The 27,016-nt window shown below is 35.8% G+C and overlaps 2 protein-coding genes across 4 annotated transcripts in view; both read left to right on the plus strand.

Moving 5' to 3' along the window:
* Positions 1-2,899: 2,899 nt before the first annotated feature.
* tmem69 (transmembrane protein 69) lies at positions 2,900-7,535 on the plus strand. Its single transcript, XM_051707796.1, has 3 exons — positions 2,900-3,010; positions 3,232-3,281; positions 6,586-7,535. Exons 1-3 carry the CDS (start codon positions 3,004-3,006, stop codon positions 7,294-7,296), a joined length of 768 nt encoding a protein of 255 aa, XP_051563756.1. The 5' UTR covers positions 2,900-3,003; the 3' UTR covers positions 7,297-7,535.
* A 1,711-nt stretch (positions 7,536-9,246) lies between these two features.
* The window catches only part of LOC127446657 (microtubule-associated serine/threonine-protein kinase 2-like), a 222,902-nt gene continuing 205,132 nt past the window's right edge, over positions 9,247-27,016 (plus strand). For all 3 annotated transcript variants that reach the window (XM_051707768.1, XM_051707766.1, XM_051707767.1), the window contains exon 1: positions 9,247-10,293. Coding sequence is in view for 2 of the 3 variants with exons in the window: in XM_051707766.1 (XP_051563726.1) it covers positions 10,213-10,293 (81 nt within the window). In the remaining variant the exon portion in view is untranslated. The remainder of the gene's footprint in view (positions 10,294-27,016) is intronic.

A 27,016-nucleotide genomic window follows, 5' to 3' on the forward strand; every position in this document is an offset into this window, starting at 1 on the left:
AAATGTAATCTATTGGATTACATTTTTTAATGTAATCTAATATGATTGCTTTTACATTACTTTTGCATGACCTTTGGCCAAATTCTTGTTTATTTGATGTCATGTGCATTTAAGTTGGAAAAGATGGTACCATTTTGACGAAGTTGCTTAAATGCATTAAAGAAAACATACTTTATGGATTAAAATATGATAATTGGTATGATTTGTTTTTGTGTTTTTGTGTGTGTTTTACCTGCTATTTGCTTGTTTCTGAATTCAATAAAAAAGGCACTTAAAATGTTCTTACTTAAGCAATTTTGGCATTACAAATGCCATCCATGTGTGGTAACCGATCAGGGCTGCGTTTCCCAAAAGCATCACAAGCTTAAATTGATCGTAGTGACCACTGACGCCAATGGTTTCTACGATCTAGGTTTACAATGCTTTTAGGAAACACAGCCCAGACCAGTTATATTTGTGAATCAACTTCACAGAAAAAAAAAAGTCTCAAAAGCTGTCGCAAAAGTGCATTCATGTAAATTTTTGAAGCAGAATAAACAGCAATTTGCAAAACTAAAACTAACTTTACAGCAGTAATGCAATCAGTTTGGCATTTGCGTGTGAATTACCGCTCCATCTTCAGTGTAATTATAGCCACCTGTCTGATGGCTCGCATCAGGTCTGTATTGCAATTCCACAACCCTCTTACCCCTTACAAAAACACTTGAAGACTTAAAATATTATAAAATATTTTAAAAGAAGAATTAGAGGGATCAATAAATTATGAAAAATTCACTGCAGTTGCCTGATTAATGTAATCATGTAATCCATAAAAGTAACTGTAATTTGATTACAAGTATTTGAAAATGTAATTTAATCTAATTACAAGTACTTGGTTTTGTAATCTAATTATGTAATACAGATTACATGTAATCTTTTACTACTCAGCACTGCCTATATATTACAAACAACTTTATAATATGCAGAGCAATCATCAAAACTTGAACAGTTTTTCCCTGTGTATAAACTGCCCGTGGAATAATCAGACTTTGAGAAAATCATTCCCTTGTTCAGTCCAACCATGTAATGAGTGATATGTAACCTAAAGCATTTAAGTGTTTATATTTCTTGTACATCTACAAAAAACTTAACAGAAAATTTTGAGTGATACATGCATAGGCAGCACATTTTATGCTTGTGTATGTGAGCATAAATGCTGTGAATAAAATATAAAGACTACCATTGTGAAGATGTCAAGTCATTTATACATTTACAACATAAGGAATTAAATATTCAGTACAATCCTCTTTTGTCCAAACACTACAGGAAATAATCGCCCAAACATAGGGCCAAGGTAATACATGTAATGGGATTACGTATTTAAAATACAAAATAAAAGTAACTGTTTTCCACTACATATACAATTTAAATCATCGGTAATTAGAATACAGTTACATTCAAAAAGTATTTTGATTACTGAAGAGATTACTTTGCATTTTATTGTCATTTGTTTCATTTAATATTTAGTTTATTAGTTTGAAAACATTTATCCATTCCATTTATACATTCATACGAGCAGACAGAGAAGTAAGTTTGGAGCAGCAGAATTAGAAATAAACCATTGGTCAATTGTCATGTGAACATTTAGTTTTATGCTAATCTAAAATGCTGTTTCTAGCCATGTTACATGCACCTGTTACCAGGTACGATCATATTTTTTAATCAAGAAAATCCATGTTAGATCATAATTTTTTTCTCTCTAGTAAGACCTTTGACCTTAGGGCACAAATATTATTCTTGATGATAATTTTTGTATTGTGTTTCTATAAAAAAATATCTAAAAAACCTTAAAACTTGTTTTTAGAAGCAACACTGCATAAGATATTTAAGTTTTTCCAGAGAATGTATTTTTAATATTTGTATTTTGTCTTAATGTACTGGCAGATTTTTTATAGTAAAAAATAAGTGAAAAAATCAACTAGTGCTGAAGTAATCCAAAGTATTTTGATTACATTAATGACCTTCAGTATTTTAACAGAATACGTTACAATTGTTTCCTGTATTGTATTCTGTAATCTGAAGTGGAATACATAAAATAAAAAATAAAAAAAATAACCCTCCTAACCCTGCATAGGGCTACCTGATAGTTTTGCAATTAAAGAAATGTAATATTATTTTGAAATATCCAAGGTCAAACATGATGAATTTAATTTATTTAAAGTATGATGCATTTCACTTGGAAAACAGTAGCCTATTTTAAATGACCAGTTTTATTTATTTATTTTGAATAAAAATAGGAATAGGATTTTAGGAATAACAACGCTGTTAACTAAGCATTGGTAAGCTGAAAGTACTGATAATGTCATAATTTCAGTATAAACAAGGAAGCAGTCAGTAAGAAATAATAATAAGAAAACTTGATGAGGGATTGTAATCAATTATTTTTATTTTGCAATGCATTTGGAATGCCAAAGTTGGCCAATAGCTTATGTATGGTGAACTTAATAAAAGTGAAATGATGTGGCATGGTGCACAGAAAAAATGCTTTTCATTTTCAGACTCTGAGTTTTTTGTGACCACCCCCCAAAATGTAAAAACAATATTTTTTACATTTCCCTTCATAGCTAGACTACTACAAATCTGGTTTCCATCTTTTGTGTAAGACACATTTAAATGTGCCAACAATAACTGTACCAAAAATAAACAAACGATGAAAAAGACTAGGTCATAATACCGAATTTAAAAGTCACGAGTTATCACGATTAATCAACTATATTGGACATTAAAAAATAATTTTGATACCTCAAAATAATTTTATTGTTGTTGAAAGATTCTCACAGAGTGATACGGTCACACGGTAATTTACTAAGCATGTGGCCCTCTGAAAATAAATACATAAACCTGGACACTTCCGTAGGACTTTTAACAGAACTGTTATTCAGCTATCTGTCGTGTCTGACTTCACATTTTCCACGCGTTGTAATGACCTTTCTCCAATTTTTATTTTACGACAGTATGATGTGAATGCAAGGTACGCATTCATTAGTTTTAGTATTTTTTTTCTGACACTAGATAAGCATTGCTAATGCTGGGTGCACTCTGGCGCATTAGCTTTCATTGTGTAATTCAGTCCAGCGGCTAAACTTGTCATGCTCTCTAAACTGATTCTGGCAGGACTGCAATGGTTGTGACTGTAAGATGAACAGTAAATAATGTCTATTATTGTTGTTTTTGTTGATATTTTAATTGCAGATAAAATGTTGGCCAGTATAATCGGACGCCACGTTCTTGGTACATTTAGGGTGAGTAAAACACGTTGGCATTCAGATGTTGTCAATCATATTGTCACATTTTTGCCCTTTTGGGACATTGACATTAATCGTGTATTTATGTTCTGTTTATGTATTTTATGTATGCATTACCCTATTTTATTTATAACGAAGTCCTGGAACACGTGCTGTATTTTCCATTTTCTCACCAGTTATTTTTTTGTCAATATAATTTTTTTTATTTTATTTGTCAATAAAACAGTATACATAGATACAAGGCTCGACATTAAATCGACATTGTCCTCTGGACAAGTAAATTGGTCATTCGCAGTGCTGGGTGGATTACTTGTAGGAATTGTAATCAGGTACAGATTGCAAATTACATGATAAAAAATGCAATCAGTAACATAATCTCATAATTACATTTTTGGGGTAATCTAATCCGATTACTTTAATACCTAATTCCATTTTATTTTGTCACATGCATTTGAGTAGGATAATCATTTTAACCTAAAAGTACAAAGAGGAAGAACATGTATTCCATTCTTTATTACTAACAACAACAAAAAGCCTCAAAAAGAGCTCCTTATGACATTTTTAAAAAGTGCATTAAACATCACATGAGTGAAATGAGCATTAAATCTAACATCAATGACAGTGCATGGCCAAAGTTTATAATTCAAAACACCGAGACATCAAGTTCCTTTTAAGTGCATAAAACAGCACCATTACAAACATTAAAATCAACATAAAATGATCATAAAATGAACGAACATTAATGACCATAAAATCAACAGCAACAACGTTGCCTAGGTCAAAGCTTTCATCTAGAAACACTTTTAACCCTTACTGCTTACTGATAGTCAATCACCTATCCCAAGGCTGAGGTGCAAGATATTATCTTTTGAACAGCAAGAATATTCTAAAAGAGCAGAATATTTTAAAACAGCAGAGTTCACACAAGGAACAATTGTGTCATGTTTTATGTCAAGTTTCATGCAGTGGAAATCACTGCATCAGCAGCAACAGTAGAGTGATGGGCTTTGTTCCATATTTCTGCACATTTTGCAGTTGAACTATTGTGTACCCTGTGGGCAGGACCCTTAGAGATGGTATTCACTAGATCTTTTGAAGCAATTAAGTTCAATGTGTGAGCTGCACACTATTGGTGAGGTAGTAAAAAATAATATTTTTTAAAAACATTCTAGTTCGTTTTAAGTGCATAAAACATTAGAAAAATTACATGAACAAACAGTAATTAACCTGAAATGAACAGCAATGACATTGCTAGGTCAAAGCTAACATCTTAAAACTCTGACACACTTTTAACGCTTACTACTTATAGTCCACTTATTCTTTAGCTGAGGTACATATCTTACTGTTATACCGTAAAAGGAGCACATGCTCAAAATGTTCATCTGTGAGACTATTGTGCTTCGGGAAAGATGATATTGATATGAAAATTATCAATAAATTATAACCAATTTACTGCCGTTGCCTTGTTAATATGTAATCATGTAATCTATTAAAAGTAAATGTAGTCTGATTAGGAGTATATTAAAATGTAATTAAATCCAATTTCAAGTACTTGATTTTTGTAATCTGATTATGTAATCCAGATTACATGTTATCAGTTACTACCCAGCATTGGTAATTCACTTGTCCGAGTAAAAACGTTACTTGTCCGGAGAGAAAAAAAAAGGACATTTAAGTTACATGCTCCAGTCACGTGTCAAAGTTTCTGTTGTGAGTTTCCTAAAATTACAACCGATGCCCAACCTAATAGTGTACCTATGCAATCGACTCAATTCTCTGCGACAGAAATGTAAACTGCACTGGGTAGGGGAGGAGGCTATTGTCATATGGTAATTATTTTATGTTACATATGGTTGTCAAATAAAGAAAAGACTCCACCAATCGCCACCATTAACAGCAGGGGTGCTCACACTTCTATGGAATGAGATCTACTTTTTCATCATGTTATTGCAGCAAGATCTACCATGAATAAAATTTACATTGTCACAATACCAAAAATGTCAGTAGTCTGTAGTGAAATTTGATGATTCTCTATACCAGCATCAATACCGCAACAAATAATAACACTAACTAATTGTTCTCAAGTAATTATTCAAGACTAGTAAACAGTCAGTAATAAAATAACAATAACAAACAGCAATGAATAGAAATAGATTAAAAATAATAGAACAAATTAAGAAAATTCAGTGCTTTTTTAACAGCTTTAAAAGTTTTTAACAGCAGTAGGCTATCAAGTATTCAAGTAAACATTCAGAATTAAATGCAACATAAAACTACTACTGGTCTTTACTGTATGATTATAATACATTAATACTTTTTAAAGCTACTAAAGTTATCCAGTCGAGCAGAGAGTGGTTTTCTTGTTATGGTTGTTTGATTATTATAATGGCACACTAGACAGCAGCAGGTCTATTAGGTAACATTTACACTTACTAGTCCGATATTTTAATACAAATCCATTTTTTTTCCTCCACTGTTTACGTTCACCTTAGACATAACTCAATATGTTTACATGAATACCTCACCAAGACAGGCATTTTGACCAGAATTTTTAAATGTATTTGACCATTCAGGTGTGCATTAGCGCGAGCATTTTCGGAACATACGTGCGTGTTCAGCACACACACATACGCCACCTGTCAATCAAACAGGGTGCAGCTGTTACTAGATCACAAGCGAATTATAAAATTACGCACTCTGGATTATTTCCAACAGCAGATTAAGTATATGAACTTTGTAATAAGTGACACAGGCCTAGCCTATCACACATATAGCCGGTTATTTTTTCGTTATTGACGTTTTAATCAGTCTGCTTGTCTGGTCGGTCAAGTAAAATTCTTTTTCACTTGCCCCTTCAAAAATCCACTTGTCCTGGACAAGCGGACAACCATTAATGTCGAGCCCTGATATATATATATATAATATTACAGCTCTGAAAAAAATTAAGAGACCACTGCAAAATTATCAATTTCTCTGGATTTACTATTTATAGGTATGTGTTTGAGTAAAATGAACTAATAATTTTGCAGTGGTCTCTTAATTTTTTTTTTCCAGAGCTGTGTATATATATATACACACACACACACACACACACACACACACTTGATAAAATTTTATATTATAGTTCAGTTCTCAGAAATCTCAACATTTGTCAATTCTCATCAAGAAGGAATTAATTGTTTACATTTTATAAAATATTCTATTTTGGTTCAGTTCACAAATATCTCAACATTTTTCAATTCTCATCAAGAAGGAATTTATTATTTTGATTTATGTCCCCCCCCCCTCTCTTTAACAACAGGGAAGGCAGTGGAGTGGCCTTCTGCAGATGTACAACAAGTCTAGTTGTTTAGGGCATCAGACTGTTCACTGTTCACCGCTGTTCACTAGAAGCTTATATGGACAGCTGCCCCCAAGCCATGTTGCAGGTGCTGCTCTAAGAGTCCAGTCTTTCCATTGGTCTGCACAGAGACGGAAGAAAAGGCCACCGGAAGAGAGTCCACCAAGAGAACTTGATTTGCTTCGTTATGACATGGGAGACCTGAAGAAAGCTCCAAAGCCAGCCCTCTATCTTGGATCAGCTGGTCTCATACCTTTTGTATCAGCTCCTCTACTTATGGCTGTTACAGAGCTGTATCTACCTGAAGTCGCATTTGCTCAAGTTGCATATGGAGCATCTATTGTTTCCTTTCTTGGTGGGGCACGCTGGGGCTTTGCCCTGCCTGCCGGGAGTCCAGCAAAACCTGACTGGCTTAATTTAGCCAACAGCGTGGTTCCCTCTTTAATTGCTTGGGTAGCACTCGTTTTTAGCCATGACATTACACAGTCTGCTGTGCTTGTGATAATAGGGCTTGGGATAGCATTGCATTATGACCTGTCCCTCCTACCCACATACCCCAGCTGGTTTAAAGCACTGAGGACAATCCTCACAGCTGTAGCCTTTTTCTCCTTGGTGGGTACTCTTGTTATTAAGCAATTTTATCCAGAGAAGAAGTATTTCACAGACCAATGATTTTTATAATGTCAGTAAAGGATTTAAAACTGTCATCTCTAGCAATATACAATGGATTCCCCATTTAATATTTCAGTCTGGTGACTCGGGCAAAGTTTCTGTATAATATTTTTGTTTATGCCATGCTCTCCCTCTCTTAGAATATGAATTTATTTACTAATTGATGGTGGTTATTGGCCACACAGATGTAGTCTTGCAGCAGTGAATTCAAATCAATAAACATGGCCATTTTTTTCCCATTTTCAGTATGACTAGACTTTCATTTACATGCTTTGTCAATTAGATCAATGACTGTGCCAAGTGATACTGAATGTTTAAAATGAAATTATCTGTATTGTCTTGAAAAAGGTACACTTATTATTCCTCTTGACTCTCTAGTTTTATCTCTTTCTAATGATTTTGGAGCGAAACCACCAAACTTTGGACCTTCAAACTATGCCACTGAGAGTTTTGCCTTTTAATGGTGTATCGCATTTTATTACATTATTTTTTGGCAATGCTTCCCATATGCCAGCAAAATATAGCTTCATTCTGTTACAATATAACATATTGCTTCTTTCATCTTTGTTTTTGAAGTGCCCCAATGTCCCTTCAAACCACTATTTCTCAGATTAAATCCATAACACTTACAGTTCTGAATTCAGTTTACTGCTCCCTGCTGCACCTTGCAAAATTATCCTCTTTTGATCACATTTTACACACGTTAAGTGTTAATTCTAAAGAAACAGAGAACTTGTCACTAGGTGTTGATCACCCATCAACTTGCTATAACCATAGAACTTCCTTAATTAATAATCATAAACATTTTGAAGAAATCCTATCTTCAGACAGTGGTAATCAATTCAGTTTATTTGTATAGTGTTTTTTTACATATACAATAGTGCTTTTAACAGATTACATACAATCACTGAGCACTTTATTAGGAACACTATGGTCCTAATAAAGTGCCCAACGTGGTCGTCTTCTGTTGTAGCCCATCTGCCTGAAGGTTCGACGTGTTGCATTCTGAGATGCTGTTCTGCTCACTACAATTGTACAGAGCGGATATCTGAGTTACCGTAGCCTTTCTGTCAGCTCGATCCAGTCATTCTCTGTTGACCTCGCTCATCAACAAGGCATTTTCTTCTGCAGAACTGCCTCTCACTGGATGTTTTTTGTTTTTGGCACCATTCTGAGTAAACTCTAGAGACTGTTTTGTGTGAAAATCCCAGGAGATCAGCAGTTACAGAATTACTCAAGCCAGCCTGTCTGGCACCAACAATCATGCCATGGTCGAAATCACTGAGATCACATTTTTTCCCCATTATGATGTGAACATTAACTGAAGCTCCTGACCCTTATCTGCATCATTTTACACATTGCACTGCTGTCACACGATTGGCTGATTAGATAATCGCATGAATAAGTAGGTGTACAGGTGTTCCTAATAAAGTGCACAGTGAGTGTACACAAATACATATTGTTCCAAATCAGCTTTACAGCAAATAAAAAAAAAAAATAGAGAAATTGAAAAACGTTACACCCTGACCTTTCAGCCTTTTTTCTCATCAATTGAACTCTCTTTTTTAATTCCTTTTTCTCACTCAACTTGAATACCACCAAACCTTTCATTCTTTGTTGATTATTAGCTATAACCAATACGTTCATTTTTCAATTTCCATGAAGGTTGTTGAATAAATTCAGATTTTTTGTGCTCCCCCCTTAATGTAATGATTTAATCAGAAGTAAATTGTTACATTCTGTATCAAAGTCCTACAAGTTGTCTATTTAAAAAAAAGTAACATTACTTTAGGCTCAGTAGATGGCACCAAAGACCAAGTAAAGTCGTTTTTCACAGAAACACGATATTTTCCACTTGCTTCTAACCACTAGAGGAACAACGTTCCCAGATCGGTGCTTAAGTGTATATGCAGGACTCTGTTTGTAGAAACTGAACTCAGATCAGCTTTCTGAACGCAGCAATGGCCGTTGACTCGGTCCGAGCTTCAGGAAGCTACTAATATTTCCTCCCCGAAGAAAAGCAACGACATGGACCGGCTGTGATCAGCAATTACACTTGCCACCGAACCGTTTCCGGGATCCAGCCGGGCTGACGTTTGAAGACTGAGATTGGAAGAGAAAAGATGAGCTTCGCGCGAGTATGATATTATGTTCCGTGTCAATACAGAGCTCGCGCGCTCTAGACCCACCTGACCCCGTGAAGCGATGAACAGACTGAGTTGAGCGCGCGCTGTGTTGTGGTTCAACGGCAAAGTTGACTGGATGAGAATGTCGAGTTTTTAGGCTTTTTGTTTTTGTTATGGCTGAAATATCCGCGGAATGCTAAATTATTTAGTTTACAGAGAAGAGAAAATCCGCTGGCTGACTAGAAACTACAACGAACACGATGGAAATGCTGCATTATTCAGTGTAATGGTGACTTGTTTTATAAGCTGAGGAGCTGATGTCCCAACTTGACAGAAACGAGCCCGGCGAGTTTATTTACACATTATTTCTAAACAGTGCTTTTATTTTTCTAAACCCAAAGCTGTTTAATTTACGGATGTTGTCAAACTTTATCAGCTAGCGAGCTAGCGGATTTTTGGAGGAGTTCCGCCGGTTGACTCACCGCGCTAAAACCGCACAGTTTACAGAAAACTGAAGACAACTGTATTTGAGGGAAAAACTGACGAGCTGTCATGGCAACCCGGATTGTGACTTAAGAGTCGAGAGAGCAACACACATACCCAGATGTAGGGAGGGCGAATCTGCGCTCAACATTAATTCTGCCTTTGTGTATTTGGACCAAAGTTGAGGAGAGGTTTGCTCGCAATGTACCAGAGCAAGACCTGTTTCACCATCTGCATTAAGCACCAGTCAGTCGGATTCACTGATATAATACTACAGTAAGTGTTTATTCAACCCTCATCCAGCAGAATGAAGAGAAACGAGACCAAATATAAAAGGAAATTCTGCACCTCTGAGCAGCGGGAGAGCAGCACTGAAGGCAAAGAGGAGGTGAGTGATCGTGGACTAGAAGGTCTTGACATGTTAACATTGATACACTGCACTGTAAAACATGCTTAATTCGCCTCAGTACAAATACAGGACTAGGATAATGGTGTAAGATAACGGTGACGCAGCTGCTCTGCAGCTGCATAAATGCAGTCCATCAATGTACACACTACACAGTGACTTGAATATGAAGGATCTATGGCAGTGCTTATAGATTAGGCCCATTATGACATTGAACAATTTCTTGCAAGTGTTTCTAATCAAGTCATGATGTGAACTTTATTTACTCACATAATGCGTGTTTGATAGGGTGCTGCATCAAGTTGACCAAGCGTCACTGGGAAGAAATAGCCTAATAGTCCCAGTTAAGTGACGTTTAATTTGGGCCACCAGTACAAACTTTATACTTTTCTGACGAAACAATATGAGTGTTGTCTTATTTGGAAGTACTCCTTTAAAAAAAAAAAAAAGCTTTTCTTAATTTAGCTAAAAACCATCCATGTTTCTGGAATGTAACACTGGCTGCTCTCATTCTTGTCTTTTTTTAATTTAATTTAATTTTATGTTTTTAACAGCAGTCTGCTTGATTATTTTATACTCTTTGTCTCTGACCTATCAAAAGGTCAGACTTGTGTTTTCCCTGTAAATGTGGCAAGTTTGGCCAATTTCATAGCACTCTTATCTAGCCAAGTGGAAGTAAAATGCACCATGTGACTAACAGGGGTGGAGCTAGCTGAACTAACATTTGAGAACGGTGGCATTGATGCCACCAGTTTCTACTGATGGTGACACCAGCACCTGATTTGGTAGCACCGGTGGGTTTTAGGGCCTTTCATTAAAAATAAATAAATAAACTAAAGGACATAAACCAGTAATTATAGTAATATTATTATTGTATTGCAAATGCAGTTAATATTAATATTGCATTAAAATGCCCATTTGACATTAGCCCCTTTCACACATACAACCTTGTAAATTTGCAGTGCAATTGTTGGATTACCTGTACTGGTAAATGTACCACATGTGCTCTTCACACATAAAAGGTTTCCGTCTTTTTTCCGTTTTGCAACTATTCCCACATCAGCACCAAAATGCCATTAAACTCTGAGATGTAGTTAGTTATTTTTTCAGTCGACAAATTTCGGATAAAATAAAAGTGCTTTTAGGCTGGATTACACTACACCACTTCTAAAATATGAACAGAATCTAAAAATACTAGGTATCACACACTTACCAACTATGTAAATGGCTAAAGGCAAAAAAAACTGGGCATCACACACCAAACGACTGAGGATCACTCCGGCTGTCAAGTCGATCTGATCACAAACTCAATTGGAAACACACGCCCCCATTCTAGGAGATGCGTGACAGATGTAAACAAACATGGATGTACGGGAGTGCTGCCGTTAATGTTGCTGCTTCTCTGTTCCGAATCTCATTTAGATGCGGTTTTAGGTGGGGATAAACGGAGACTGCGACGCGAGTTGGCTTTAAATGTTCTCTCCACTTTGATCGCTTGTTTGCCGTCTCCATTAGTTTGTGGTCCAGTGTTGTGGCCGCGCACAGCTGGTTTCCATTGGCTGCTCACCATATGACTACAGATTTGGGTCGTGAAGCATCATACACTAAGAAATATCCTCTATAGTTGGTTATACCCTCCAGCTTAATGGAATAAATTCACAATTTGTCCACTTTTAAGAAATGTTTTGGACTCCAGATCAACTGAATAATCTCTGCTTTACGTCAATGCACCCTGACCTTGTACATGCGCAAAACATTAATCTTATGACTCTGTTCACACTAAGCATGAAAACTGGACTTTCAGGTCATATTACAACTTCTCATTTAGGGGAATAGCCAGTGCAAAAGTTACTGGTATTTTTGAACAGAAAGTGTTCGAAAACATGACTTCATAACTGAAAATTATAGGTAATATTCTGGAAAATGCTGTTCGTGTGAAAGCGACTATTGAAGCATTGATGTTGAGTTAGGATGCAGATGAGAATATACTGATATTAACAGATAATAGAAATAATAAAAAAAATGGGGCTATGTTCAAACATTCTGAAAGCTGGATTCCATAACTGATAGTGTTTGTCTTTCATCAATTATTATAAATTATTGAATTAACTAGGGTTGGGTATTGATACAGATTTCCCGATTCACGAGCTCTTGATTCAGTTCTGATTCGATTTGAAATAGATTCATATGGGTATATTTCATGTCTCTTTTGCTTACATATGAAATAAATGATCTCCCAGCTAGTGCTGTTAAGTAAACAGAGGACCTTCTAACTAGGTTCATTATGAAAATATTCATTTTACTAATAATATTTTATTAGATTTTCATAATTTTGGTCAAATGTTGGCTTTTTAAAATTGAACAAATCCATGAAATCAATAAATAAGATATTATATTTAATATATAATTTTTGTTTCATGTTTATTGTTTAATTGCATACTTCATACTATTTACAAGTATTTACATTGATTTGTTGAACACGTGCTAAAACCAGTACTGTCTCTTTTACAAAACCATCATTTCTGTAAAGAGCATCTGTGGATGAGCGCATGCTGATGAGAAAGGACTTGATTGGTTTATCTTATCTGTGCCATGCATGATTTGAATATATATATACAGTGGTATGCAAAAGTTTGGGCACACCTGGCCAAAATTTCTGTTGCTGTGAATAGTTAAGTGAGTAGAAGATGAATTGATCTCCAAAAGGCATAAAGTTAAAGATGAAACATTCTTTTCAACATTTTAAGCAATATTAGTGTATTATTTTTATTTTGCACAATTTTAGAGTGAAAAAAAGGAATGGAGCACCATGCCAAAGTTTGGGCACCCCAAGAGATTTGAGATTCAACTTTTACCAAGGTCTCAGACCTTAATTAGCTTGTTAGGGCTATGGCTTGTTCACAATCATCGTTTGGAAAGGCCAGGTGATGCAAATTTCAAAGCTTTATACATACTCTGACTCCTCAAATCTTGTCCCAACAATCAGCAGCCATGGGCTCCTATGAGCAGCTGCCTAGCACTCTAAAAATTAAAATAATTGATGCCCACAAAGCAGGAGAAGGCTATAAGAAGATAGCAAAGTGTTTTCAGGTAGCCATTTCCTCAGTTCGTAATGTAATTAAGAAATGGTAGTTAACAGGAATGGTGGAGGTCAAGTTGAGGTCTGGAAGACCAAGAAAACTTTCAGAGAGAACTGCTCGTTGGATTTCTAGAAAGGCAAATCAATACCCCTGTTTGACTGCAATAGACCTTAAGGAAGATTTAGCAGACTCTGAAGTAGTGGTGCACTGTTCTACTGTGCAGCGACACCTGCACAAATATGACCTTCATGGAAGAGTCATGAGAAGAAAACCTTTCCTGCATCCTTGCCACAAAATGCAGCGTCAGAAGTTTGCAAATAAACATCCAAACAAGCCTGATGCGTTTTGGAAGGTCCTGTGGACTGATGAAGTTAAAATCCAACTTTTTGGCCGTAATGAGCAAAGGTATGCTTGGAGAAAAAAGGGTGCAGAATTTAATGAAAAGAACACCTCTCCAGCTGTTAAGCACGGGGGTGGATCGATCATGCTTTAGGCTTGTGTTGCAGCTAGCGGCATGGGGAACATTTCACTGGTAGAAGGAAGAATGGATTTAATTAAATACCAGCAAATTCTGGAAGCAAACATCACACCATCTGTAAAAAATCTGAAGATGAAAACAGGATGCTTCTACTACAGTATAACGATCCTAAACACACCTCAAAATCCACAATGGACGACCTCAAGAGGCGTAAGCTGAAGGCATTGCCATCACCCACACATTCCCCTGACCTAAACATTGAAAATCTGTGGGTAGACCTCAAAAGAGCAGTGCATGCAAGACGGCCCAAGAATCTCACAGAACTAGAAGTTTTTTGCAAGGAAGAATGGGTGAAAATCCCCCAAACAAGAATTGAAAGACTCTTAGCTGGCCACGAAAAGTGTTTACAAGCTGTGATACTTGCCAAAGGGGGTGTTAATAAATACTGACCATGCAGGGCGCCCAAACTTTTGCTTCAGGAACCTTTTCCTTTTTTGTTATTTTGAAACTGTAAAAGATGATATAAAAAGTAAAATTGCTTAAAATATTAAAGAAATGTGTCATCTTTAACTTTAAGCCTTTTGGAAATCAGGCCATCTTTTGCTTGCTTAGCTATTCACGGCAACAGAAATTTTGATCAGGGGTGCCCAAACCTTTGCATGCCACTGTATATATATTTTGATCAACAACTGACTGTAGAGATCTTTTCAGTGTAAAAAAATGATTCACGTTGATGTCGACTTTGGACACACATTACACGGAACATCTTTTATGCAGTGAACAACCAAATGCAGTGAAAGGATCTCACTGTTAAAAACTCCACCACTATACTACACAATTACTGGTGAGTGAAATGTAAACATTTACCAGCCAGTTGGCAAATGTATACATTTTAGTTGCCTAATGCAAAATTTGTTTGCAAATGCAAGTGATTTCCTCTCATTGAAATGGAGGGTTGCGCATAGATTAAACGATTGATCTTGGGATTTAAGAATCAATATCGAGATCATTCAAATTCATTGCATTGCTAAATCTATATTTTTACCCACCCCTAGAATACGTTTTCCCCATAATTCATGTGGGTCCAGGCTTTAACATTCTTAGTTAAATTCTCCTTTGTACTATCCCTTATTGAAATTTACCACAGTTCTTGCATAGTATGTTTAACTGTGGTATAATTAAGATAAGTAAAATAGTTAAATGTAATTATGGTTTCTAAATAAAGAAAATTATAGAATTTTTAATGAAAACAGTATCCGAAACTGCCATAAAAGTGATTTATATCCCCTTTATACACAACTTTTAATATTATTACAATAATAGTAACTTTTCTTATAAATATATGCAACATTTCTGCCAAAATACTATGTTTCTAAAGTTAGTGTTACTACAGTAACTGCAAGGTAAATTTCTGTTAGGGTGGTGGTGTTTGGATTGAAAAGCCTTGTAATTACCATTGCGCGTGCCACAATGTTTTCCTGTCACTGCTATTTCAGCAAGCTTTAGCACAGAGCCTTTAAAGTACCCATATCATACGGGTTTATAACAGATAATTATGTGTCGAATTTAATCGGGATGTGCAACTCCTGTTTTGTTTACCACAAAGCGATTCTCGATTCTAACGTGGCAGTAATGTATATATTGTGAATACATTTACAGTACATTTTGTTGTTAATGGGAAGGTTAATTGTTCAAAGGATTTGTCTTACTGTAAGCTTAGTCCTTGTTTGGCAAGACCACTGCACTCACGTTTGGACATTTTGAATGTTCACCATTTGCAGTAAAGCATTCCAACAAATCCTGTTTTATTGTAAATCAGAATTGGAAGGCAAATCTTAAGACCTTTGGCTTTTTACTTATTCAGGGACTCTATTTTTCCCCTTTACAACCTTTATAGTGGTGAGCTAAGCATCTGTGGGATTCAGCTTTGTTTCTGAATTTCCTGTCTCGGTAGTCGCTGAACCACATTTTTGTAAAAGATCTCTGACCAGCACAGATGGCTTGGACTAGTGCAGAAAGCTGTTACATAAGCAGCTCCGTACCCAAATCAGCTTTTCATCCCTGCATTTACTTGTATAAATATTTTTGATCATTTGAGCGATGAACTGACATGACATAGGACTTGGTTAGATAATGTAAAAATAGGTTACATCATGTTGATGTTACTGAAGACTAATTCCCTTTTGGCATGTAAGTCCTATACTTAATGGTTATATTGAAATGAATGCTAAAATAAGCCAGTGCTTTACAATGTGGCTGTCTACAGTACATTACTATAATCAGTGCAGTTAGTAGGAGAGCCTTCTATCTTTCCGGCATTGCGTCTGTATCCATAGAGGAAGGCACCAAGTACAGAATGCCCATAAATGTTTTTGTGGTGTTCTGTGTTCATTGTGGTTTCCTGCTTATTGGTCTATCCATCATTTGTATTTGTTTAAAGTATGGAGAGTGCCCTCGGGTGACATAGTTTTGAATGCTACTGTCTTTGTTCATTAGAGAACATTTGGATTATCCTTTAACTTCATTGCCTTTATGATAGTGTTAAACTGTAACTGGTATTTTGCTTCTTTGTGCTTAGTAAGTGAATGATTTCACTTAGAGGTTCAACAGTGTCCCTATAGCTTATATCTACATACAGCAGGCACATCAGTCATGAGGTCATTATGCAGAATTATTGTTCACAGGTCCAGTCTATTTTTTGTGTTGATGGTGATGAATGCTGCAGGCCTAGATGGAATCTGCTGAAAATTAGGGGTGAGCGATATGGCGATATATATCACGATATAGTAATTTTTTTCGGAAAATCAGTAGAAAATTTGTACATATATTAAACAACCATATTGTACTGCCTATTTTTGGACAATTCAGTCAATTAAATAGTTCCAAATACTTACTCTTATATAATTTTCCTCTTTATTTGAAAGTTGACAATAGTCCTAAAAAAGTACTCAACTTTTTCACATTATGTCCAATTCACTCTGATATGTTGTTGACCAAATTATTATTATAAACTTTCCTCAAGAAACTCAAGATCTTTACAAAGCATTGCAACAAAGAAAATAATGCTTAGTTTAAATTAAAAAAAAAATCCAATGAAAATAAACTCTTGTTTCAAAATCAAAAATGATGTAAACACTTCTTGCAGAAAATAAATATAATATAAATATAAACACTTCTTGCAAAATAAATAAAAATACAACCGAATTAATACATTTAAAGGTGCAGTATGTAACAATTTTCATGTAATATTCGCCTTTTTTTGCCAATGTGTGAACGGCTTGTAACGCAACTTATAAAATGAGCCCTTCCCGGACTTCCTAGGTTGCTTATTAAAGCCTGTAGACTGATTTTCATGCGAACCTGATCGTGGTTAAGTGAAAACTTGAGTGAACATCGGCAGGGCATTTGATTCCTGGAGGGACATTCGCTCGGTTTTGGGGATCAAAATTTGACCCTGAATTGGCGTTCTTCTTATTGGACAGGTAAGCTTATATAACTGCAAAGCATGTGAAATATAGTGCCATAAGGATTGGTCTGTGTAATTTTAGCTAACTTGATCTTGCCTGCTAATGCTGACGAATTGTAAGCTACCTTGCTTCGTAATTTTCAAATAATTTCAACGACCTTCTCTTTATACTAGAAGTCAGGTATACAGGATTCTTTTAAGCAAATACGCTGGTTTCTTGATTGTAGTACAACATATGACATACACAACATTCAATAGTGCAACATAACAGTACAGTGCAACAGTAAACTGTCTGGTATAGTTCGGTAGTATGTAGCTGTATGTGTGTATCAGTATGCTATGTTAGCTGATAAGTAGTTTTAGTTTAGTCTCTTGTTAAGTAAAACAATCATAACTGTAATTTTAATTATGCTACCTCATCTGTCAGCATGATGCCGGTGAATCACGTTCATTCTCTTTGTTACATCATTGTTTTGGCCGATGCTCGCTCGCTCGCATCCCTATGGATTGTGTGCACGAGGAACAGGTAGCTGGCTGCGGTTCACTTAACAGCCACAGGTGTCATTAATAACAAGTGTTTCTGAATCTTACATACTGCACCTTTAAATTACATGTATTTATTTGGCAGGCGCTTTTATCCAAAGCGACTTACAAAATTATGAAACTTTCTCAGCAGCCTGCGGAGCGCATATTTTGGCTTTCATAATATTATTTTGTGTGCTTCATTTTGAGGAGGTAAAACAAGTTGCTTGTATTATGAGTGATTATTGATTGACACTTTATATTGTCCCCACGACATACATCGTTATATCGCCCAGCTCTAGACTGTGTAATACAGAAAAGGTGCTGACTCTCATGAGAAAGAAAATTTTTCCTCCGCTGCATGCAGTTAGTCACACAGCAGGGGTGATTTAGTTTGTCTCACTCTGCTGTGCTCAGCCTTTATTGTAGAGCTGTTCAATGGTATGTTCTCAACTGAATCAGATTAGTTAAGAGATTAAGATAAGCGAAGATGAGGGTTTATTTTTTCTAATTCCGATTGTTCTTTTTCTGTGAAAGGTTTTAAAAGAAATAAGCAATTATCTTTTGTACTGCCGTATTTCACTTGATGTAAAATTTTTGATTAGGGGTTTATTATGAACTTTTAAAGCAGCTAAAGTATTGTAATTTAGCATTTGTATTTTTGATTTATAATACTGGTTATCATATCAATTAACAGCTAGAACACATCACAACTTCTCATGCAAATTTTACATTTGCGCTTAAGTAAACCTAACTGGAAATGCTTGATGTGTGCATAAATGCTGAAATTTCTCTTAAAATTATATTCGCTAGGCAGAGGTTGATTTTCTCAAGTCAATATGCGCATTAAAAGAATATTCTGGGTTCAATGCAAGTTAAGCTCAATCGACAGCATTTGTGGCATAATGTTGATTACTGAGTAGTAGTAGTATGCGCACATCCAAACAAGGCAGTTGCACGGTGAAAAATGGACAAAATTCATGAAATAAGAAAAGAACGGCGCACTGCTATAAATGTTTCCATGTAATTTAATATAATAGAAAAGACCACTTGGGTCTTCGTTAGGCAGTAAAAACAACATGAGGTATTGTGGGCCTATACTCACACCTGACAGTGGATGTGGGCAGCAAACAAGCAAACATTTATCCAATGAGGACATGCTAAAAGTCAATTACCCTATCTAAAACAATCAATAGTGACCTACAATAGAGATCATACAACACCACCAATAATACCAATCCTAAAAAGCTAATATCATAGCATCAATAATGCATTACAAAGGCAAATGAAACTAACATTTAACATTATAAATAGGTTAATAATATTCAAGCAAATTAAGTATAAACCAATAACAAAAACAAGTAAACATGTGATTGCCAAACGTTAAATGACACTTGCGGAAACTGCGTTACACATACGTTCACAATTCATGATATTCAAGCAAGTAAAACATAAAAAAAATATAAAAATAATTTACCGAAAATGTTTAAAATCAAAATCTAACTTAAGCCCTTTTGGACAGAGGGTATTGTGTGTGTGTGTGTGTGTGTCTATATATATATATATATATATATATATATATATATATAAAATGCCTCTCTCCGTAAGAGGAGTTTGTTGACATCACCTCCTCTTCTAGATATCTTAACCTGTTCAGTCCTTATGTATCGAAGGTTTTTTTTTACTGCCTGACGAAGACCCAAGTAGTTGAAACATTGTCTTTTATATTATATTAAATTACATGGGAGCATTTATAGCAGTGTGCCGTTCTTTTCTTATTTCATGTATAATGTTGATTACCACAAAAATGTGTTTTGACTCGTCCGTCATTTTCTATAAAAAAAGAAAAAACCAAAAATCGAGGTTACAGCTGAGGCAATTACAGTGTAACTGAATGTGGCCAATGGAAGTGAAAGTGGCCAATTTTTAGAGGCTTTAAACACAGAAATGTGAAGTTTATTATTTTATAAAAGCACTTACATTAATTTTTTAACCATTTTAGGGTTTGACATCACATCGTCATGCAACGAAGTTGTAAAATTGGCTATAACTAAATGATTTTATCACACTAAAATCATGTTAACACACATACTGTTTATGTTTTGTGGCTAATCTTTTGAAACTGAGTATTTAATGTTCAAAAATTGGCCCCCGTTCACTTCCATTGTAAGTGCCTCACTAGAACCCAGATTTTTGCCTACAAACAGTAGGAACACCCACTAGGTACACAAATCGCAGAGTCTAGCGACACCAAGCTACAAAGTCGCTGGAAGTGTGACCGGGCTTCACTCCGTGGCATCTCCTGGCAGCATTTAATAAAACAATGTACGATTGCTCCAATACCACAAATGCAACTCTCCCCAAAGCAAGGAGTATTCAGCTGCTCCATCATGACAAGGCAGGCTCCCTCAAGATAATGCGCATGACGTTGTGAATGGAAACGTGCAATTACAATTTTGCATTTTGCGCTTAAAAATGCGAAACGAGTCCTCTGCTTGCGAGACAGTACTGGTATTGCTGTTGTTCACAGGCCAGCTTGAGGACGTGTCATAGCTACTTTGCCTCTACTGCAGTTGGTGCACTGGAGAATAAGGTACAGTTGAAGTCAGAAATTTACATACAAATACATTTAAGCTCAGTTTTTCACAATTCCTGACATATAATCATAGAAAACATTCCCTGTCTTAGGTCAGTTAGGATCACTACTTTATTTTAAGAATGTGAAATGTCAGAATAATTGAAGAGAGAATGATTTATTTCAGGTTTTATTTCTTTCATCACATTTCCAGTGGGTCAGAAGTTTACATACACTTTGTTATTATTTGGTAGCATTGCCTTTAATTTGTTTAACTTGGGTCAAACTTTTGGTGTAGCCTTCCACAAGCTTCTCTCAATAAGTTGCTGGAATTTTGGCCCATTCCTCCAGACAGAACTGGTGTAACTGAGTCAGGTTTGTAGGCCACACACTTTTTCAGTTCTGTCCACATATTTTCTATCATATTGAGGTCAGGGCTTAGTGATGGCCACTCCAATACCTTGACTTTGCTGTCCTTATGCCATTTTGCCACAACTTTGGAGGTATGCTTGGGGTCATTGTCCATTTGGAAGACCCATTTGCGCACGAGCTTTAACTTCCTGGCTGATGTCTTGAGATGTTGCTTCAGTATATCCACATAATTTTCCTTCTTCATGATGCCATCTATTTTGTGATGTGCACTAGTCCCTCCTGCAGCAAAGCACCCCCACAACATGATGCTGCCACCCCCATGTTTCACGGTTGGGATGGTGTTCTTCGGCTTGCAAGCTTCACCCTTTTTCCTCCAAACATAACGATGGTCATTATGGCCAAACAGTTTTAGATACTTGTCTACCTGTTTCCTCCAGCATCTTCACAAGGTCCTTTGCCGTTGTTCTGGGATTGATTTTCACTTTTCGCACCAAACTACGTTCATAGTACTTGCGTACTATTGTTTGTACAGATGAACGTGGTACCTTCAGGCATTTGTAAATTGCTCCCAAGTATGAACCAGACTTGTGGAGATCTACAATTTTTTTTCTTAAGTCTTGGCTGATTTCTTTTGATTTTCCCATGATTTCAAGCAAAGAGGCACTGAGTTTGAAGGTAGTCCTTAAAATACATCCACAGGTACACCTCCAATTCAGGCCACCGATCAAAATCGGGCGATCTTCATCTTATATCTGTGATCGGCAATCGACCGATCATGCCTAGATTTAGGGCCGATCTTTTTTGCAGCATGCAGGGAATCATACAGGTGCATCTCAATAAATTAGAATGTCGTGGAAAAGTTCATTTATTTCAGTAATTCAACTCTAATTGTGAAACTCGTGTATTAAATAAATTCAGTGCACACAGACTGAAGTAGTTTAAGTCTTTTGTTCTTTTAATTGTGATGATTTTGGCTCACATTTAACAAAAACCCACCAATTCACTAATGAGAGCTTGCTCAGCCCTTGAAGCATGACAGAGTGGCCTCTGGAGAGTGAGTTGTTGGCAATTCTAAGCATTCATGAATTTAAACTTTCAGACATGATGTAATTCACATGAATATGCCGTTTTGTTTTTTAAAAATGTGTAAGAATTACATGTGTATGAATATTAAGTTGCCCATTTTCTAGAGTCATTATGGTACTTATTCTGACTCACTGCACAGTGAGCAGGAAGAGGATAAAGAGGCTGCTAATGGGTATAAAAATGAATTAAAAACAACAAATAAACATGCAAATACAAATCTGGGTACACGTGATGTAACATTTGTTGTGACAATCAGATGCTGTATGGAGCAATAAGAGACTGTTTGAGCGATCATGAGTGCTTTTAGCTTTACTCTCTTTAACATGAGCGCTCTTGGTGTCAATCAAACATGCGTGCTCTCCAGGTGCTCTCAATATCTCATCATAAGTCACTCATCCCAGGGCTATTCTGTGAGGATCCCAATTTAAATCAGATTAATGTTGGTCACAATACCACTAATGACAGCTATAACTGTTTAACCTTCAATATCGGCACCGCGTCTTCATGCATTTGCTTAATAATTAGTGATTTGTGTTACAGCAAAATGCCAAAGACAGTAAACAAATCATAGATATTAATGATTTCTCACTGGAGCAGTTTTAGAGCTTGTAATGGATATATATTTTTCTTATATTTGAAAGTATCTCTGCTGTGTGTGATGCTCTCATGGTTTTTACTGGTTGCCAGTATGTCACAATGACCTTTTGGTATTGACAACAGAACTGTACGTAACTGTTTTCAATACAAATAAATGTTAGCAATTCACAATTAATGTAATTTTAATGTAATTTTGGTAATACTTTTATAAAAAGGTTTCATTTCATTAACATTAGTTAATGCATTAGGTATCGTGAACAAACAATGAATAATATCTTTTTTTTACAGCATTTATTAATCATAATGTTAGTTATGAACACAATTGTTCATTGTTAGTTCATGTTAGTTCAGAGTGCATTAATGTGCATTAACTAATACCACTTTTGATTTGAATAATGTAGTAGTATTTGTTGTAACTAACATTAAGTTCATTAGTTCATGTTAACTACAGTAATGTTGTTAAATAATGTTAACAAATGAAACCTTTTTGTAAAGTGTTACCGTAATTTTACAGTGTAGGGCATAAACATATAACTGCACAATATAACTTGCAAAAGTGTGGCAAAGGGCACTTAAAAAAAATAAAATCGGTATCGTATCGGTATCGGCCGATTTCAGTGTTAAAAATATCGGAGATTGGTATCGGCCTTAAATTTCCTGATCGGTGCACCACAAGTCTAAAGGCTTGACATAATTTTCTGGAATTTTCCAAGCTGCTTAAAGGCACAGTTAACTTGGTGTATGTAAACTTATGAAATTGTGATATAGTCAATTAAAAGTTAAACGATCTCTCTGTAAACAATTGTTGGAAAATGTACTTGTGTCATGCACAAAGTAGATGTCCTAAACAACTTGCCAAAACTAGAGTTTGCTAATATTGAATCTGTGGAGTGGTTAAAAAATTAGTTTTAATGACTTCAACCTAAGTGTATGTAAACTTCTGACTTCAACTGTAGATCAGAGAAGGGCAAGGAATGCTACAAGCAGGAGCCTGTGTATGTACTTGGTGAACGTGATGTCATAAAACATCTGTTTTAATGCAGTGGAAAGCACTCTGGCTGTTCTACCAGTCACAAGAGGGAAGTGGTTCAATATTTTTAAGTAAAGGGCAAAGAGCAATTTAAGTCAGAATTTTCCTTGTCTTAAGTCAAATGGAAATCACTTCAATAAAAATTATAATTTCTTTCTTTCTTTTTTGCAAGGAAGTGTCTTTTCTTATGCTTGGAAATGTTCACTTACCAGAATGCTGCCACAATAAATATTGGAACTATGATGTTGTGACTCTTCACCTTTGTGTTGGGTGTACAGGAGCACCAATAGTAGGAAAAAAACATCCTGTCATTCTTTGCTTTCCTGTTAAATACCTTGTTGCTTCATCCTTGGAGAACGCCGGTAGCCTGCTAACAGATTGCACAACAACTGCATTGTTCTGTCTTTACAACTGTAGGCTGATAGGGGATCTTGCCCACTTTTACTGGCCACTGAAGTGACCTCAAGTGGTCATTGCTGGTTGAATTAATTACATCTAGAGATGATCAAATAGCAAAATAACATTACTTGTGTCAGGCCAGTTTAAATATTATTTATGGAATCAAGCTTTTAATTAGGTTTTTGGTTTGTCCTTATCTCTGAAGCTTTCCCCACTCTTGTTATCAGTAATTTCTCAAAATTAAAAGCTCTTGAGCTGCTTGGAGGCAGTCGACAGTGTCCTTTATCCCCTAGTTTGCACACCCTGTGTAATTATTTACATTTCTCTAGATTATAACCCTTGGCAATGCTTAATCTATGTTATATTAAGCCAAAACAGATACAATACAATATTATCTAGGGGTGTAAATCACAAGTTTTATCACAATACGATCTTATATCTATTCTCTTTGCCAGCGATTCGATGTATGCCGTTTACCTCAAAGTTTGCAGCGATATGATTTAGATTTAAATTAGGGGTCTGAGATTGATATGAAATGATATTATTTACCTATTTTACACTGTTATATTTATAAAACAACCAAAATATAATTTTAATTACTTCAGTTGTTGAAAAAATATACGGAAAAATAAATAATATAAAAAATGAAGTCACGCACATGTGATCGTCAGTTGTTTGATGATAACTTATATACATTATCCATGTTTTTTTTCTTGGCTGCTATTGCTCAGAGTGCTAGGCTGCGGCATCGTCTGACGCTTGTTGTACAATTAAAAAGGATGTGCACTTTGGAAATGCATATGGACGTGGCTGGCATGAGAGTGTCAAAATAAAAGTGCATGTTAAAAAAATATACAACGATGATCCATCCAGATCGATGGATCGTTACACCCCATTAAAGTGGGTCACACACTGGACGCATCTGGCAGACGACATGACAACTAAGTTCTAAAATCTATAACTATTATTTTCTACAAAGGCACACACACACCACCAACGCTCAGTATCAAATTTCTGCAGTGCCATAGAGCGCGACTTGCATAGTTTTCCATTAAATTTGACCCAAATCATTATCAAAGGGCAAAGATTATTTACTCTAGCCATCACTGGATGATATATTGTTTATATGTATCTTTCATGTAGCCTACACAATGCATTTTCAGTTACAAGTATGCCATTTGTGGTTTTACAGCTATTCAAGCTGTACATGCAGAGAAAATGCATAATAAACATCGCCATTTCTAATCGTTCAGTTTTCGCAGTTACACCAGTTTTATACGCTAACCTGCAAACTCATCAACATCACTTTATTCATTCTTGAAGAAGTACAGGACTGCCTTTTGCTGTGCCGCATCAGCTTGTCCTTTGTGTGTGAAACCGGTGCTTTTCCTACCCATGACCCGCCTTCAGTAAATGTTATATCACCCTCTTGTGGTCTCCCAACACTATTATGCCACACTATTAAACAGAAGGCCAATTGATGAATTGGAAAGCATGCAAATTAGGCTCCTAATATAAATGTTGGCTTATTTTAAAATTTTGATACCTCAAAAATATATTGATAAAATAATGCCGATCAATAATTGATGTATCGCTATTTTATGACATCCCTATTTTTTTTATACACCAATTGCTACATTAATGATTTTTGTATTTAAGTAATATTCCATCACAAAAATCACTGTATGTCAACCTTCTGTTCTGTTAAACTACAAACATTTTGCTTTAAATTTTATTAATGGGATTTTGCTTTTTTATATTGAGTGCTATACTCTTCATCTGTTGAATCCAAAGGAAGAAACTTATGGCTGAAGCCTTTGGCTTTGTATCTCCAGAATTTGTTTCATAATTTCTTGTTGGTTTGAAAATATGTGTTTATATGTGCAAATCAGTGTTGATTGTGAATCTGTGTTATTGAGTGGTTCTGACAAGGCTGGAATTGTTGCTGTCCACAGGCAGAGTGTAATGATGCAGAAACAATAAGCTAACTGACTGTTCACTGCACTGCGCAAAGAGTACCTGTCCAGCTCTACTTAAAAGTAAAACCTCAACATACGTATAACAGTAAACCAGTGGAGAGAATAGAAAAACAAACAAACAGTGGAGACGGTTTAGCATCTAGTGGCTTTTGGGTCTTTTTGACATTTCTCCAAAGCCCTCTTATACTCTCATGATAAATTGTCATTCATGCAGGACACATACTTTAACAGTTTTAGAGTGCAATGGAATAGAGTAGAATGCAGAGGTGTCTTTCAAAGTTTAACTACATTTAAGTTGACCATGTCTTGAAAGCACGGCACTTACGGCACAAGATGCCAAAATAACAGCTTAACCCAGCTCCATGTAGCATTTTAGACACAGTTCCATGTAGCACTTTACGTAACACTGTTTAGACTACATGGCAAATCAGCACTTAGTTTTTTCTGATTCATTTGCACTACAGATGTTTTATTAAATTATGTAACAGACTGCAAACAGTGGAAATTATAATTCTGTGGATGATTTAAATATTCAGTTAAAAAAAATTTACAGTTAAAGTCAGAAGTTTACATTCACCTTAGCCAAATACATTTAAACTCGGTTTTTCACAATTAATGACATTTAATCGTACAAAACATTCCCTGTCTTAGGTCAGTTAGGATAACTACTTTATTTTAAGAATATGAAATGTCAGAATAATAGTAGAGAGAATTATTTGTTTCAGATTTTATTTCTTTCATCACATTCCCAGTGGGTCAGAAATGTACATACAGTTTGTTAGTATTTGGTAGCATTGCCTTTAATTTGTTTAACTTGGGTCAGACGTTTTGGGTAGCTTTCAACAAGCTTCTCACAATAAGTTGCTGCAATTTTGGCCCATTTTTCCAGACAGAACTGGTGTAACTGAGTCAGGTTTGTAGGCCTCCTTGCTCGCACACACTTTTTCAGTTCTGCCCACAAATTTTCTATCATATTGAGGTCAGAGCTTTGTGATGGCCACTCCAATACCTTGACTTTGTTGTCCTTAAGCCATTTTGCCACAACTTTGGGAACTTTTGGGAACACATACTTCACAGTTGGGATGGTGTTCTTCGGCTTGCAAGCCTCACCCCTTTTCCTC

This window comes from Myxocyprinus asiaticus, chromosome 9 (genome assembly GCF_019703515.2).
Source record: "Myxocyprinus asiaticus isolate MX2 ecotype Aquarium Trade chromosome 9, UBuf_Myxa_2, whole genome shotgun sequence".
Classification (NCBI taxonomy): Eukaryota; Metazoa; Chordata; class Actinopteri; order Cypriniformes; family Catostomidae; genus Myxocyprinus; species Myxocyprinus asiaticus.

Excerpts from the sequence above, each read along its gene's own strand:
- tmem69 (XM_051707796.1), top strand. Across the intron at positions 3,282-6,585 it reads ACGTTCTTGGTACATTTAGG|GGAAGGCAGTGGAGTGGCCT; the intron begins GTGAGTAAAACA and ends CTTTAACAACAG.